The sequence below is a fragment of the Ascaphus truei genome, chromosome 3 (assembly GCF_040206685.1).
Source record: "Ascaphus truei isolate aAscTru1 chromosome 3, aAscTru1.hap1, whole genome shotgun sequence".
Classification (NCBI taxonomy): domain Eukaryota; kingdom Metazoa; phylum Chordata; class Amphibia; order Anura; family Ascaphidae; genus Ascaphus; species Ascaphus truei.
Genome location: NC_134485.1, coordinates 190,024,579 through 190,042,504, shown reverse-complemented (window position 1 = coordinate 190,042,504; position 17,926 = coordinate 190,024,579). Strand labels below are relative to the sequence as shown.

Below are 17,926 nucleotides of genomic sequence, written 5' to 3'. Positions count from 1 at the left end.
ACCCTGTTATCCAAATGGTCAATTGAGGTGCCCTCAGCATACAAAACACATACAGCTCGCGACCCACGTGTCAAGGTAGCACGAAGACATCACTCCCAATGCGTTTCATCAGCATGGGGATGCGGGGTCAAATGAGGCGTCAAATGAGGCATGAATATTTATAAGCAGTGCCAAACGAATATCATTGGTCAGCAGTTTACAAATTAATAAACTTATGACGTACACTCAAAATATAAAAATGCATTATAAATTCTTTAAATAAATAAGCAGCAATGCTAAACAGCAATAATATGCTTATAGCAATAGTATGGGACATATATTAAGTAAAAATAACGATTTAATGGTTAAATTGCCCAAAATTCACAGAGACACAGCTGATGTTTATAGTAAATGGAGCTAAATGAACTCCTATATACAGCAAGCAGAAAAAATATAGATCAATAAATCCAGATTGCCCATTTATATATTTAATACTATTAAAGAATAAAATGACAAGATTAAAAAAGTCACCTACAGTAAATGAATAAAAAGTTAAAAATGGGCAAACTGAGACTAATGATAATAAACAATGAGAGATAGCTAGCAATAATAATGTGAATGTAAATAAAAAAGATTAAAATGAAAAAAAAAAAGCGCAGAATAAATGAGTTCTTCAGTATTAGGTGATACCTTTTTTATTTTGGACTAACGGCTATTTCCGCTATAGCTCAACCCCGTTATAGCGTGATCTGCTATAACGCGGTTTGAGCGTGGATCCAGAATAATATAAAAATAAAAAAATTGCACACACGCACACCACACTGCACACACTCACTGCACACTGCACACACTCACAGAACACTGCACACACTCACAGCACACTGCACACACTCACAGCACACTGCATACACTGCACACACTCACAGCACACTGGACACACTGCACACACTCACAGCACACTGCGCACACTCACAGCACACTGCACACACTCACAGCACACTGCATACACTGCACACACTCACAGCACACTGGACACACTGCACACACTCACAGCACACTGCGCACACTCACAGCACACTGCACACACTCACAGCACACTGCACACACTCACAACACAATGCACACACTCACAGCATGCACAGCAAGCTCACAGCCCCCCCTACCTTTGGTGTCAGCTACTGGGCAAAGTGGGGCTGCTGGCGGGGATTGGTGCGGGGCTGGGGGATTGGTGCGGGGCTGGCAGGAGGGATCGGTGCGGGGCTGGGGGGGGATCGATGGAGGTATCGGTTTGGTGCTGCTGGGGGAAGTGAAGCTGCTGGGGGAAGTGAAGCTGCTGGAGGAAGAGAGGCTCCTGGGGGAAGTGTGGGGGGTGTTACGATGGCTGCTGGGGGACGTGTAGGGCTGCCAGCGCCTCACTCTACCTCTTCCCCCCTCCTCCCCCCTCCTCCTGATCGGGCTCGCGGCGGCCATGTTTTTAAAATTAGCGCCACCCCTGTCATAGCGAGGTCGGATAGGGTGGCCCCGAGGACCGCGCTATAACGGGGTTGAGCTGTATATATATATATATATATATATATATATATAACGGAAATAGCTGTTAGTCCAAAATAAAAAAGATATCACTCATTTACTCTGCACTTTTTTAAAAATATATATATATATATATGCAACAAAAAAAAAAAGGAAAGAAGTGCCAGCTCCGTGATGTAATAAGGACAATAAATGAGATTTATGAGAGGTAGAGTGGTCAATAGGACCTATGCTCTCAGGTGAGATTAAAAAGCATACAATTAAAACATGTGGTTGCAAATTGTGGCAGTGAACAAGAAGTGTAGGTGTATGATCAGTAGCAGGAGAGTGGGGCATCAATGGTTAATGAAGTAAACAGTGAGGGTGAGTCATCTATACCAAATGCAGTCCATGAACAGCCGTGTGGCACAAGCAGTCAGAGTTCAAATATCACCAATAGAGAATGTCCCTTCTCAGATATTGAATATGGTGTACTGACCGCAGACCTTGTTGGACACGCAACCGATTCCTTACACGTGTAGTCCGGTTCCGCTGTGGATAGTAATGCCTCCTGGTAAACTGAAGAGGGAATCCCTCCTGTGTGAGTGTAAGCTTCCACGTATCAGACCTTAGTCAGAGCTAGTGGTTTAGAGTAGATACACTGCTTCCTAGTATCAAGACCACGATCAGTACTCCGCCTCCTCATACTGCATCACTGCGTCATGAATCTCCAACGCGTTTCATTACATGTATTGACTTTCTCTCAAGGATGAAAATGCTGAAGCTGTGATAGCTTATTATAGCCACGAAATTAGCTGCAAGAAATCTCAGTCGTGAGCGTCGTGTGGACAATTAACCATTAAATAACACATGAAGCTTGGATAATCATGATGATTGATTAATAAACCAACCCCCTTATAATAGCTCATTATAAAACACTATAAAACTCAAAATAGTGTACTACATAAATGAAAAGTAAATATAATAATTGACTAAAAGGTTAAAAGAGCATAAAAAAGATGTAGAATAGGTGCAAGCGGGTTGATGAGGCAGGATAATCCAGAATCTAATAATAAATGCATAAGACATAGATGAAGATACATATAAATATAAAATATCAACAATAGGTGTGTGTCAGAGTCATGCACGCGCATAAATACACCACTTGTGCAAGAATCAGTACACACACCACAAGCGAAATAGAGATGAGCTGATTAATATAACACAGGATCAGGAGAGAGCGGAAAATGAAATTTGAGACTAAACAAGTGTACTGGTATCGATGCACTCGTTGAGGCCTCTAGGGACCAAGGTCCCCAAGGAATAAATACAAAAGGATTCACGAATGCAAAGAGTCTTAAACCTGTCACCACCTAATTTGGAACTAGGAACTGATTCCATGCCTGCTATTCATAAACTGGTAGGATCCTTGGAATGTGATGTAGAAAAATGTCTAGGGACACTATGATTGTTGGCACCTTTAATGATAGCCCTACGGTGTTCCAAGAATCTGATGCATAATGGGCGCTTAGTTCGTCCAATATACTGTAAATTGCAGGCACATGACAGAATGTACACTACGTGTGTAGTTAAACAATTGATCTGGCTCTTAATACTGTGTACAGATCCATTAGTAGAAGAGGTGACAGACTTACAGGTGTTCAAATGTTTGCACATAGTGCATCTAGACCTACCACACTTGACTTCCCTGGGGGAGAGGTGTAACAAACCGAGGGCCCTCTCTAAGTTTACTAGGTGCTAGTTGGTTTTTAACGTTGAAGGCTCTACGAAACACAACCGGTGCTCTTGGAGTGAGATACCTATTGAGATGTGGATCACAAATTAAAACTTTCCAGTGTCGATTAAGAATCCTTTATATACGACCAGAATAACCATTAAATATAGTGATAAATTTAACCCCATTGTTGCTGAATTTGGTAGCATTCCCCATTATGCCATTATCTCTGTTCAGACGATTACATCGAGATTTCTTCAAAAGTTCGGCTCTGCTAGTGGCCCTGACCTTAAGAAATGATACCTGGACTACATCACAGTCATATCCCTTAGCAGCAAACTGAGACATAATAAGACACGACTGCTCCTCGAACAATTCTTCAGAGGAACAGTTACGTCTAAGTCTATAATATATATATATATATATATATATATATATATATATATATATATATATATATATATATATATATATATATATATATATATATATACAGTGTTCGACAAACCTATACATTTGCTCGCCCCGGGCGCGTGGATTTAACCCCCGGGCGAGTAAATATTGGCCCAAGCAGCACACGTTTGGTACTAGGTGGCGAGTAGATTTTTTGGTGATTTGTCAACGTGTGTGTGTGTGTGTGTGTGTGTGTGTGTGTGTGTGTGTGTGTGTGTGTGTGTGTGTGTGTGTGTGTGTGTGTGTGTGTGTGTGTGTGTGTGTGTGTGTGTGTGTGTGTGTGTGTGTGTGTGTGTGTGTGTGTGTGTGTGTGTGTGTGTGTGTGTGTGTGTGTGTGTGTATACTGAGTTAAGTTATGGTGAGTAAAAAAGTGACAAAAACCCTCCACAGGAAAGCAAATATAGCTGTATGCTCATCTGCATGTCTTAGGCAGGTCTGCAACCCCACCTTTCCCCATTATCATACAGCACTTCCACTGCAGCAAGGGATTCTGGGAAATGACATGCAAATGAGCACATATATATATATATATATATATATGCAAATATAACTGTATGCTCATCTGCATGTCTCAGGCAGGTCTGCAACCCTGCCTTTCCCCATTATCACCCAGCATACAGCACTTCCACTGCAGCAAGGGATTCTGGGAAATGACATGCAAATGAGCACATAGTGTCACTTTTTGCCTCAATAACCATTTTTAACATGGTTCCCTATAGGCTTAAGCTTGCTGCATGGTCACAGCTTTGAGCACAGCCAGGGTTAAGGTGCATACCCAGAAAACCACCCACAGACAGCTGTTTCGACCTTGATGGGTCTCATCAGTGTGGGGTTGATTTTACTGGAAATGCAAGAGAGGTTATGGGATAGGCTAAACCATAATACTGAGTTAAGTTATGGTGAGTAAAAAAAAGTGACAAAAACCCTCCACAGGAAAGCAAATATGCAAATATAACTGTATGCTCATCTGCATGTCTCAGGCAGGTCTGCAACCCTGCCTTTCTCCATTATCACCCAGCATACAGCACTTCCACTGCAGCAAGGGATTCTGGGAATATATATATATATATATATATATATATATATATATATATATATATATATATATATATATATATAAAAGGAGACAAAAAGTAGCACCAAAAACTGTTATATAAATAAATGTAACAAATACTAAATTCAAAACTTGCTAATGGAGGCAAAATGAATGTTTAAACAATTAACAATAATACAATACCATGTGTGAATGAACAGACAACACAATACAACAAAGAACAGAGAATATAACCAGTCCCTTGAATGTCCTTTTTGTTGAAAACACTATCTGTAGTAGGGTGTAGGCTGCTTTCAGAAGGAAGAACCAGCTCCAATCGAGAATCTAAAAGAAAAGACAAGAAAGCACAGCAGAAAATGCGCACGTGGATCAGGTACCACCGCCTGTTATCCAAATGGTCAATTGGGGTGCCCTTAGCATACAACACACAGACTTATTTCTGGGGTTAGTTTTAAATTGAGCTGATTGTTATTCAGACATGCCACAACTTCGGAGAATAATATGGCAGGAACATTCCACAGAATTAGAATATCATCTCACCTGATCAACATATCAGTGTGATCAGTGTACATGGATAACTCAATGTTGAACACGTGATTGTCCTCCCACCAGCCCAGGTACATGTTGCCATGGGTAGGTGCGCAAGCTGCACCCATTGCTGTACCCTTGGTCTGGTGGTAATACTGGCATCAAAATTGAAATAATTGTGGGTCAACACATACTAGTGTAAGAGGTCTAAACCAAATTTGTTGTGCTTCCCAAACTTACAGTCCCTCATAGACAGAAAATGTGCACATGCCTTGGGACCAATGTCATGTCTTATACTAGTGTAAACGATTCTACAAGACTTGCAAGGAACATCTCAGAAGTTACAGAAAAGCCACTAATCTGTTCAGAATGTCTTTTGTGCCCGGAATTTATGGAAACTAAGTTGTTACAGATCAACAAGAAACTCCAAATAGTGATTATGAAATTGAAATGGAGCTGCAGTGAAAAAAAATGCATTTTATTTGTTATGGTTGAATTATGTAATATAATCTACAGTAAATATAACTACATTTTACATTGGGTAGGATTCTGGCACCCTTTTCCTACTGGTTTTACTAAACCATGGCGGTTTGAAGATGCTCACATTTTGCCCTTGCTTTTGTCCTTCTCTATTTTTAAGACCACACATGCATGGAGATGAGGTTCTGTCTAATTAATATTCCTTAACTGGCCTCTCTCTTTTGTTTTTCAGATATCAGTTATTATGTTCCACAGATCACTTTAAAGCCAATTCCAGGGAAACTGACGTCCTCAACTTTTGTATTGGACCAGCCACAATGTATATTTAATCAGTATCCAACAAATGATGTCTGGTTGGTTGTTGCTCTGAAAAGTGGTATGTATTATAATCAGAGCCAATTTAATGTCATATTGTATGTTCATGAGAGGTCAACCAAGAGACAAAGAATGTATAACTTAAATATACTGTACAAGGGATCATTTATCAAAGCTTAGCTTGCAATGCGGAAGTAAAGGTTTAAGGAAGAGAAGAACCACATCCTATTCAGTGTAGATAAAACGCAGAATGGGATACCTGTAATTGGAGTAACATGTCAGAAGAAGAGATTTGCAAGGTATTGAAAGATAGTACCAAACGGTGAAGAATTATTTTGTTAGAGCAAATAAAAAAAATATCATAGCCTACAATTGGAGATGTATGAATGTCTAGAAGGTTGCTTCCATTTTTTGGTGAAATTTACCAATGTTTCTTTAAATTCTGGCAAAAATTCACACCAAAAAATACTGAAATTTTCGAACAAATGGTAGTTTACAAAGGGTCATGTGACCTGCATATTGACTTTTAATGGTTTGTTAATATTTTTTACAAACTTTGCTATTTTATTAATTTTTTTGCAAAAACAAATTGGCAAATTTTTGCATTTATAGAATACTAATATTGAAGTATTTAACTATGTATTTTGATATATATATATATATATATATATATATATATATATATATATATATATATATATATATATATATACAGTATATATCAAATAAAAAGATAACTTGTGGGCACATTCACATGCCTTAGACAGGTTTGCAACCCTGCCTTTCACCATTATCACCTAGCATACAGTGCTTCCACTGCAGCAAGGAATTCTGGGAAATTACATGAAAATTAGCACTCCGTGTCTATATATATATATATATATATATATATATATATATATATATACACATATACACAAAAAGAAGACAGAGAGCGCATACCCCATAGTGTGATCCTGTACATTTAATATAGGGAAGGGAATGGTGGAGGGATTAAAAACACTTACAAAGTATAAGTGATAAACAGGCAATTTGTGATAAAAAGATCACCAACGATGCAGGAACTGTCCCGTGACGTGCTAGCAGTCCAACCGGAATCTCTGGGCAACACCCGACAGCATCCGTCCTTAACATGATCGATTGAAGTCCTCCACACAGTGTGGCATTCGAGTTGGCCTCAATACAGCTTCCACACGCTCCGGCCGTAAAGCGTGCATGCAACGTGATGACGTAGTGACGTAATGTACGTCCCTGGCGCGTTTCGTCACAACAAATGTAACTTTATCAAAGGGAATGTTCATGAACAGTGATGACTAGATATATATACTGGAGAGTCTACAATCCAATTGGTGCATCAATTTGTGTTTGTTACGCCCCTACAACGAGCATGTATACGATTAATATATGTATAACTTAATTTCTACATAGAAAATCGGATTTATAAGGCACCCCAGCATATACTAATGACATAATATGAAACTCAGTAAAAATAATAACAACATTTAACATAATTAAAAACATATACCACTATAAAAACATACTATAAAATTGTAATAAACTCAATAATCCTATAAGGGCTATAATAATCCATAATACATGAAATACCTCAAAAATAACAATATATCAACAAATCTCCTAAATAAATATTAAATCATATATTTAAAACCTAACGATATCAACCCAATTTTTTTTAAACAGCTTCTGTGTGCACAGACCCAACCGTACACATACATGCATAAATGCAAATAATGCATCTGCAAATGATATATACAAACATTGTGCATGGGCACACAGAAACAAGGTGTGGAAGGTATAATCTAGACAGGATATGGGGGGGAGGGGGAAAGGAAACAGAGGGGGAAGGGGGGAATATAGAATGGGAAAGGGGGGAGGAATATAAAATGGGAAAGAGGGAAAGAGACTGCAATAATTTTTTATTAGATAGGGAAAGAGTCCGCAAGAATTTTTTATTAGATACTATTAAGTTTATACTTACTCACAATTATTTTTCATTTGAGGAAACTTTTTATTTACAAATCTGTGGAACAGCCATGGGTACGAGGTTTACCCCCTTCCTATGCTCTAGGTGGGGATTGTTTTAAATCTTTGTGTCGAAGGGAGACATTTTGGATCCACCGGTTGGGGACACTAACCCCCGGGGGTCTAAACGAATGTCTGGATACCAGTACTCTGGTATGAGCCTGTAGGTTCGGTTCTGTATCTGTGCCCTTTGGTCAATTCCCCTTTTACTCTTTGATTCCCCACCCCCTCCTTTTGCGGTCTCTTTCCCTCTTTCCCATTTTATATCCCCCCCCCCTTTTCCCTTTCCCATTCTATATTCCCCCCTTTCCCCCTCCTTTTCCTTTCCCCCTCCCCTTCAGACATATTCTATCACAGTAGGATCAGTAGGATGTCAGGGTTTGTTTTAATATTTTTTGTATTTTATGTTTGATTATTTGTGCTGTTAAATAAATCATAATTTTCTTTGATATTTGATCTGAGTATACTTGATTACTGAGTTGGGATGCTTTTCTTTTTCTTTTCATTGTGTGTGTGTGTGTATATATTTGTATGTATATATATATATATATATATATATATATATATATATATATATATATATATATATATATACATATATATATATATATACACACACACATATATATATATATATATATATATATATATATATATATATATATATATATATATATATATATATATATATATATATATATATAAGCAAAGACAACACAAAAATTAAGTAGCGCTAAAGAGGATGTGAAATAACCCTAATAAATGATAAATTATAATAACATATTTAAAATATTAAAATAAATTAAAATTACCACAATTTAACCTAATAATATCTACAAACCATAACGTGATAGTGAAAAAAAGGGAAAAATCTAAAATGAATGTTCCACTCAAACAAAAAATCCAGGGAGAAATATAGTCCCAATAGAAGATCCAGGGAGCGTCTTTGCAGCTTTAAGGGGAGTGGTATAGCCAACCACTTTTGGAATCTATGAACAAAAAACAAACAAAAGCGCACATACACACACGGAGAAAGAAAACCCACATTACGCACTCAGATAAATCATGAAAATACAATAAAGTTTATTAAAGAACAAATCAAAACAGAGAGATAGATCAAAAGACAGATTAAGATCAAGCAGGTACCAACACAAAACCCATAAACACTAACAAAAAAGACATGAGTGACACCACTGAAAACTAATAAAATGCTGGTTGCATAAATGCAGCATATATGGAGGAATACAGGGAAAAAGGAGACCAAAAAGCGCACCAGCACAAACGGAGCAGGAAGGACACAAGACAAAAAAAAATGATTAAAAGGGCACTTTAATGTGACAAAAGACCCATCCAACGCGTTTCGAACGTCACAGCGTTGGATGGGTCTTTTGTCACATTAAAGTGCCCTTTTAATAATTTTTTTTGTCTTGGGTCCTTCCTGCTCCGTTTGTGCTGGTGCGCTTTTTGGTCTCCTTTTTCCCTGTATTGCATTGTGTAGCTGCACAGCCTACCTACCTGCCCTACCAGGATGTGAGTATTTGTATATTTTTCAGGGGAACCTGCCAATGAGACTGATGGTGAGTGGGTTGCACCACACACCACCTGTCTTCAGGAGGATAGTACACATTAAATTAAACAATAGGTACTATATCAATTGTTAGTACCCTGGTATAGTGGTTTGGCTTATTATTTTGAGATATACCTGCATTTGAGCGCTTCAGCTATTTTCCACATTGCAATATATGGAGGAATATCCTGTATAGAAAGTGGGATCTGAAAAGTTCCCATTGAAAGTAATTACCGGCCGGTCCATAAAACACACATATGCAAATAGGATGCAAAGATACAGTTGGTGGAATAGAACTGCAAAATAGCCCTCTCTGGAGAGAAAAACCCATCTAGGAAAAATGCACTCAGCTATGGGAGGAACATATCCCAACAATGAGCAGAGTGTATAATAATCATATACTGTAGTGCTAGATAAGGAATCACTATTGACTTTTTCACTATGTCATTATACCCCACTTGATAAAGACCATTAGGTTGAAACGTTGTGTTCCTTTTTGGCTAAATAAATAATTTTTCTCAACTCCGTTGTGCCTTGCGTATCCTCTCTTCTCATAATAACACATCATCCATGCCCAATATATATATGGTAATGAGAAGCAATTATTGTAATGACGTGGGAGTGGTAATGGAGAAGTAACAGGCTATGTATGAGTCTGAAATCCACAGCGTGACTCTGGTTTAAATAGTGGTAGTAAACCAATTCGCTCAGCGGGTAGGTGAGGGGAAAGGAGTAAGTATCCATATCACCAGACAACAACCGCTCATCTGTTCACATGTTCTGCCCAGTCCAAAGATTTGTCACTCATGGATGATGGTAGAAGTAAGCAGAGCTCGGTCCCAGCAGCAAAAACTCCAGCCGTTTCGCCAATGAAGGCTTCTTCCGGGAGTAATCTCTCTTATGCAGCGTTGAGTTTTTCTAATCTGTGCGTTCGCTGATGTTAGCAGACACATGTACCGGCATGACAAATCAAAATGCAGGACTGTGTAATGTAGCCTAGGCCTCCAAATGCTTGGGCGCATATCTGAAACCAATTGAAAACTGATTAAGCTCCGAAATACACAGAAAACATAAAGCCCATATTCTAATAAATTAACTAGAACATAGGATACATTATAGATAGATTTAAAAAAGCACCAAAAAGGCAGAACATACATCTAAGAACAAATAACTAAACAAAATAGCTATACCCATAGGGTAAACAAAAATCCCAATATGGCAAAGTAGAACACAGAAGAGGAATAGGTATTGATATGTGTGTCATATACCTACAGGAACATAGCATACCCCAAGCAGTCGTTTAAACCATGAGGTACAATGGATGCCAATCGAGAGATCCATCAACACTCCTTTTTCAGCAGAGCCTTTTCAAGGTCCCCACCTCTGATACCCAGCGAGATTTTATCAATTGCAAAAGTTGTTAATTGCAGAGAATCAGATTGATGTTTAGCCAGAAAATGTCTAGCAATAGATGTTATTTTTTTATTTGACATCAAGTCTCGCTGGGCATTCCTGATGTTGCGAGTGTGTTCCAAAACACGGAATCTGATTTCAAGCGTTGTCATGCCTACATATATGAGTGGACATGGGCAGCACAGGTAGTACATCACACCTTTGGATTTACAAGTGAGGAAATAAAGTATGTCAAATTGCTTGCTGCCAGCACTATTTTTAAACATATATATATATATATATATATATATATATATATATATATATATATATATATATATATATATATATATATATATATACACACACATACATATACATATACATATATATATATATATATATATATATATATATATATATATATATATATATATATATAAAACACACAAAAGAAACAAAGACAATCCCCTTGGATAGCACTCTATAATATACCACCAAAATAATTAAATAGAATACAGCAAAAAGACCCGGATGCTCTGTCAAAGCAGAAAATGAACAAGATTTTATTAGTAGAGCAGCAAGAAACATTGACTTAAAAACATAAACATACTAATGGCAGCTGAAAATACATAGGCAGTGACTCTCTAGAGATAAATGCTGATAGATGAACCAATAACTAAATTGTGTCCAAATAATGATACATATAATATAAATTAACACAAAAAAGCTAGATGGAACAAAGAAAAAAACCCTATGGAAACAAAAACCTTGCTACAAAATATAAAGTGTAACTAAAGGCACAAGGTAAAGTATGACATCAATAATCCTATATACACAAAAGTGTATATAAGCAAAAATATAACTTTAACCAAGGGAAAAATACAGGGGAGGAAAAGATAATACCCAAACTCATACCCTGATTAGCAAATACCAAAAATGATTAATAAAAACAGCATAGATACATAGAGTGGCTATGATCATAGTGCACAAGCAAACAAAAACATGGCTTTACAGAGTTGCAAAATGCCAGTACTGGAGGATAATTCAGTCACACATAGGTGCAGACTCCATACGGACCGATAACACCAGGCAGCAGGGGAAATGATACTCAGCTGTCACAGGATAGCGAAGGGATCAGTCCTAGGTGATTAGGCTCCAGTGTTTGCTCATAACAAATCTTAAAGATCCATCAGGACTGCATCAGGCAATAAGAGTCACGCCAAAAAAAATCACATGTAGTTGCCATTAGCAAACACTCAACGCGTTTCGACCGAGGGGGGCATCATCCCGAAGTGATAAAAAAATAGTGGAGGCTAGCTAGGCTTTATACTATGATCTATCAAAAATCGGCGTCGCAAATTGGTTGAGGACATGTCAGTGTTATTTGGGGACTGGTTTAACCACTTATATATAGTGTGAGCAACATACTTTTTGTGTGTTTGAGATATATATATATATATATATCTATACACATACAAAAAGAGAAAGAAAAAGTGTCCCACCAAAATAGCTCCAGTGTACATAAATATCAAAGTTATTAATCTTAACATCACAGAAAACACAAAGAATAAAACAGTCCTGAGTCACTAACAATGACGTTTGTGGCTGACACCTCTATTAAATCACATAATCCCTCTGCACCTCTACTACATATGGTTCTCATAAGTAAACACTAACCGCAGGTGAAAAAGGCACAAACTAGCCTCACACCTGTACGACCGGCCGGTCTGAGCATAAAACCTGGTGGAACATGAAATAAACCCCTAAAGCTTATAAGTTAAACAGACTATAATACAATAGATGTTATAAATAAACACATCCCAAGATCACAATATTACAAATAAAGAACCCCTCCTAACTTGGGGAGTGAAGGATTACAATGAACCCACTTCCTGAGAGTATATTAAAGGTACTTTATAAGAGGAAGCTCCACACAGCTTGAAGTCTCTTGAATATCACATGAGAAAAACTATAAGGTGTACTGTATGATGAATCAGGCATACAGTATATACTTAGCCTCAGCTAAAAGTAGAAGTCCACAACAGCACCCAATGAGGTCCACAGTCCACAATCCAGCAGAATCAGCATGTATGCGAGGCACTTAGCATTAAAGCAGCCTGTTGATCAAACCGCCGTCACTGTGCAGAGGGAGAGGGTCAGATCGCCACAAAAAAAGACATGTGAATGTGGTCACAAGTGATATTCTTTATTAGCTATACAGTATGCTAACGGTGGAGGTTTTCTGTTGCCTTTTTCACCCACCATAACTTAAAATGTAATGGTTAACCTACCCAGCCTAGAAATATTGCAAATCAAGTATAAACCAACCTCACACTGATGATACCCATCAAGGTTGAAACATGTCTGTGAGTGGTTTGACTTGCTTTGCTAGTCCCATACTGTGCTTAAACGTGGTGTGAACGGTGATGCATTTCCTTAAATGGGCTCCATGTGAATGGATATTCCAGGCAAAAGGTGACACATTGTGTGCTCATTTGCATGTCATTTCCCAGATTCCCTTGCTGCAGTGGGAGCACTGTATGAATGTGCTCACAAGATATATATATCTGCCAGACTGCAGTCGCTTTGTAACATCAGAAGGCTGATAGCGGACGGTGTCCTATGCTTCCCTGGGTGTTCTACTGCCTGTGCTGCTGTGAAAGATTTATACTGACATGCTTGTTTTATCTACCACTTTGTAAGTAGGATCAGTGCTTGCATTGTGGAAACCTTAATTATACGTACTATATATATATATATATAGTACGTATAATTAAGGTTTCCACAATGCAAGCACTGATCCTACTTACAAAGTGGTAGATAAAACAAGCATGTCAGTATAAATCTTTCACAGCAGCACAGGCAGTAGAACACCCAGGGAAGCATAGGACACCGTCCGCTATCAGCCTTCTGATGTTACAAAGCGACTGCAGTCTGGCCCCTTCTCCTCTCGGTCAGCTGTTCTCGCGATGTTTGCTCTGTTGTAGTCTGTTATACAAAGGCTACTGGCGATCTTGTATTTCACCGACACTCCTCAATAAACGAGGAACAATAAAACTTTGTATGAAAGTCCAAACATGCCTTTAAAAAGGCATATTATTAAGAGAGTCCGTTTGACTATAGGAACTCTAAAAGCACACTGCTCTACGCATTTCGTCTGGGAAGACTTTATCAAGATATATATATATATATATATATATATATATATATATATATATATATATATATATATAATGTGGTGGGTTCTGGGGTGAGAGCTTGCAGGGACTGTGTGTTCGTTAATTTAAAATTTCAACTGTTATCAGTTGTTTGGAGGTTGGTGGCCCCTCCTCCCGGGGTTTTAGCTCACCCCTCTCCACTTTTTAAGTAGCAGGGTTTTCCATGTACCTGTGCAAGACAGGTCCACCGAGGCCATTCTCCCCCCACTGCAGAGGTAAATGAGAATTGTCACAGATATTTTTAGGACCTGCATACTGGGCATGCCGTGAAGTGGCTTAAGGCTTATAACGCTTTGGCCAACGGGTTTAACTAAATGACCCTAACTCATGAGAATACTAACATGGAAGTATTTAACTATGTATTTTGTCATATTGGATGTAGCATTGAGTATTTTTGGTCTTTTGTTGCATTTATAGTTTTAACATGCAAAATATTCAGCAGAGAAGTGTGCTTTATTAATGCAGCACACTCTTCCAATGTACATACAGGCTTGGAGGAACATTTTGGTATATGATCTCCACTAGTCACTGATACACTGAATCATAATATAGCTAATTTTGTGGCTTAACACATTTTCTCCACTTGATAAGAAAGGCAATTAAGAAATATTTCCAGTGTGTGGAGAATGTTTGGTTAACATTAAAATCATTTCCAGATACTACACCACATATAAAGTCTTATATTACATAGTGACTGCATACAGAACACTTAATTAAACCTACCATACTGTATTAATATTTGTGTAGTCTAAACACTGTAACCTTACACTTATGGCGGGATCCTAACAGGTTGCATTGCATGTTTAATATTGGAAATACTCCCACCACACTAGAATATACAATAAATGCTCAAAGGAGTACAGTAAGTAATGCAGAAAAAAAATGAACTGCAAGAACAAAGCTGTAGTCTACATTTCCAGCCAATTGCAGCAGTTTTAACACTTGCTCTTCTACTTTCAATTGTTTTTCATATTTTTTATTGCAGTTGTACCAGATTTAACGGATGCAATCCTCTTTGACCCAATACCTTATTCTTCATTCGCAACTAAATCCTACTATCATATTCTCCGTGTTCGTGGAGCTGATTACCCTTGCTCTAATACATACGGGAATACCGTTGCTATTCTGCAAGTTGGCAGTGAAGTGCCCTGCGTTGAACCCGTATTCTGCAATGCTCCCTTACCGTCTCTTGGACCTTACCGGTAAGATGATTGTTTTTAAGCTCTAATCCCATCCTGTTAAGTGTGAGGGAGGTCCATTTGTTAAGTGGAGGGGTGGAGAGCCTTTCCACAGAGCAAGCAAGGGTGAGCCCAGTATAGGAAATTGAGATTGGCCGGGCCACGCTCCACCGTTGAGGCCTGGGACAGTTGTACCGGCTCTCTTTCCCCGTATCGGTGACCCTGTATTGCTGACTCTATAAAAATGATCCCAGATGAGCTGTCAAGAAAATTGATAGCTTTAACCTCTTGCATTTCCTAGAAACACCTGTTGATCTCTTTCAAATGTTTGAATTTGTGCTAAATTCATTTTTCAGTTATTTATGCACTCACAAAAAAAGCCATTGCATATCCAATGGATTCAATTGCCATTGTGCTCTGGGTCGCCCTGTCACATCCAATCTAACGATTTCAAAATTGCAGGAATCAATGCCGCTCAATCAACTGGGCAACTATAAAACTTCCCGTTGGAGAACACATAGAGAGATATGTGTTAAGATAATACAATTGACTATATACTGTATATATGTATGTGTGTGTGTGTATATATATATATGTATATATATATGTGTGTATATAGGTGTAATATGTATGGGGCTAGGGCAGGAGTAAGGACGAATGTATTATAGGCAAAGGGAGTTGGCAACTCCAATAGGGATGAACCAATTCCAAAATCGTATGAATAGCAGAAAAAGAAGAGCGCACAGTCCCTTTAGCCTAAGTAATACAAAATGTAATAAAAATCAGGCATATATAGACCAAGAGCATATATAGAAAACTCAATTGAAATGTATAATATTAAAATTAAAAAGAGTAGGTGGATGCTGTAGCCAATACAACTGAGGAAAGTCCCTTGAGGGGTAATAAAGTCTGTTTATAAGACGTGGAATCTTGGAAAGTCCTCCTGAGGTGACAATAAAATGCGGTAAATAGCCGGTGGCTGACTCCAAACTTCAGACCAGACACAAAGTAAATCCAGGTAAAGATGGTACTGTATATAGAGCTCCTCACAAGACACGCCTCACATGTGCTGACTAAGGGAAACACTGATATGCGCACCCGTCAGCTAGGGCTGACTGTCTCGGGGAGAGATATACTGTCTGTATTGGCAATCAAAGGGGGGAGTACCTGGTGTGTTGTATTGGAGTCGGAAATGGTGTCCCTCCGCCAAGATGATTCCACACCGCTCCGTGGGCACAAACCGTGACGGTACATTATGCCAACCCCCAATATGGCACGTACAGACCTCCAACGGCAAAAGTATAAAGTCAGCAGAAGGAAACAACTCCGGTTACTGCAATAAGAGTGGAGGACACTTCACAACAGCTCTTTCAGCTTTCTCCCACGTGAATAAACAGCATGCAACGTCTCTATATGCCGGCACTACACCAGTGTTGCTCCTCAGGGATTCCTCGCAGCTGATCCACCAGCAATTAGCACAATGACGCCCCCAACGTTGTTTCGTTGGCTAGTACGCCAACTTCATCAGGGGAATTGCCAGGGAGGTGGGGCTGAATGAGTATTTATAGCCCAAATGAGAAATCTGATAGGAGGACTTATAACAACCATAATTAGTGATACAAAATGTGCTACACTTTAGCTAAACAATATAAGGGTGCAAACATGGATTAAATAATACAAAAAACATGAACAATTGATGAACATATGTGTTTATAAATCTGGAAATAATACATATGAAATAATGTGTGAAAAACCTACGTGAAGTGCATATACTCACATATGTGTATACTAAATAAATACACAAATAAATGTATAGATGTGTACCTAATAATCTCAAACTAATACATATTACTTAATATTTAATTGTGAACAATCTATATGAAGTGCATGTGTATACATATACTAATGTGTGCTATATGAATGCACCAGGATTGAGTTAATTGGGACAAGATGAGAGGATAAAGAAATTATTTTTATATTGATTTATAGTTAAAATATAACACCAAAAAGGGTGTAAATAAATACATAAATGTAAAAATATAAGAAATAATATAAAAAATGTCTATAAAATATATATAAAATAAGGGGATATTGGCAGAAACAACACTAGGGCGTGTGAAACAACCTAACAGAAACAAATGGCCAAACAAATAGAGGAAAACCAGAAATCTAAACAATGGTGCTAGTATCCAGGTTTTCATTGAGATCCCCTGGAATCAAACTAAGAAGCTTAAATATCCAGTAGGTCTCTCTATGAGAAAGAAATTTAAACCTGTCACCTGCCAATGGGGATGGTGGAATGACTTCAAGTCCCATAATTTTGAGACCGTCAGTCTTTTTGACATGGCACTGGGGAAAGTGTTTCGACACATAGTGACTGGTAATACCGTTCACTATGTTCCTCCTGTGCTCAAGAAACCTCACACAAAGGGGTCGTGAGGTGCGGCCCACATATTGAAGGCCGCAACCACATGA

General features: G+C 38.2%; 1 protein-coding gene across 1 annotated transcript in view; it reads left to right on the top strand.

The window, feature by feature from the left end:
* Nucleotides 1–17,926, top strand: part of UPK3B (uroplakin 3B) — a 73,086-nt gene that overhangs the window by 22,615 nt on the left and 32,545 nt on the right. Inside the window, exons 2-3 of the mRNA XM_075589827.1 lie at nt 5,971–6,114; nt 15,259–15,475. Coding sequence (XP_075445942.1) covers nt 5,971–6,114; nt 15,259–15,475 — 361 coding nt within the window. The remainder of the gene's footprint in view (nt 1–5,970; nt 6,115–15,258; nt 15,476–17,926) is intronic.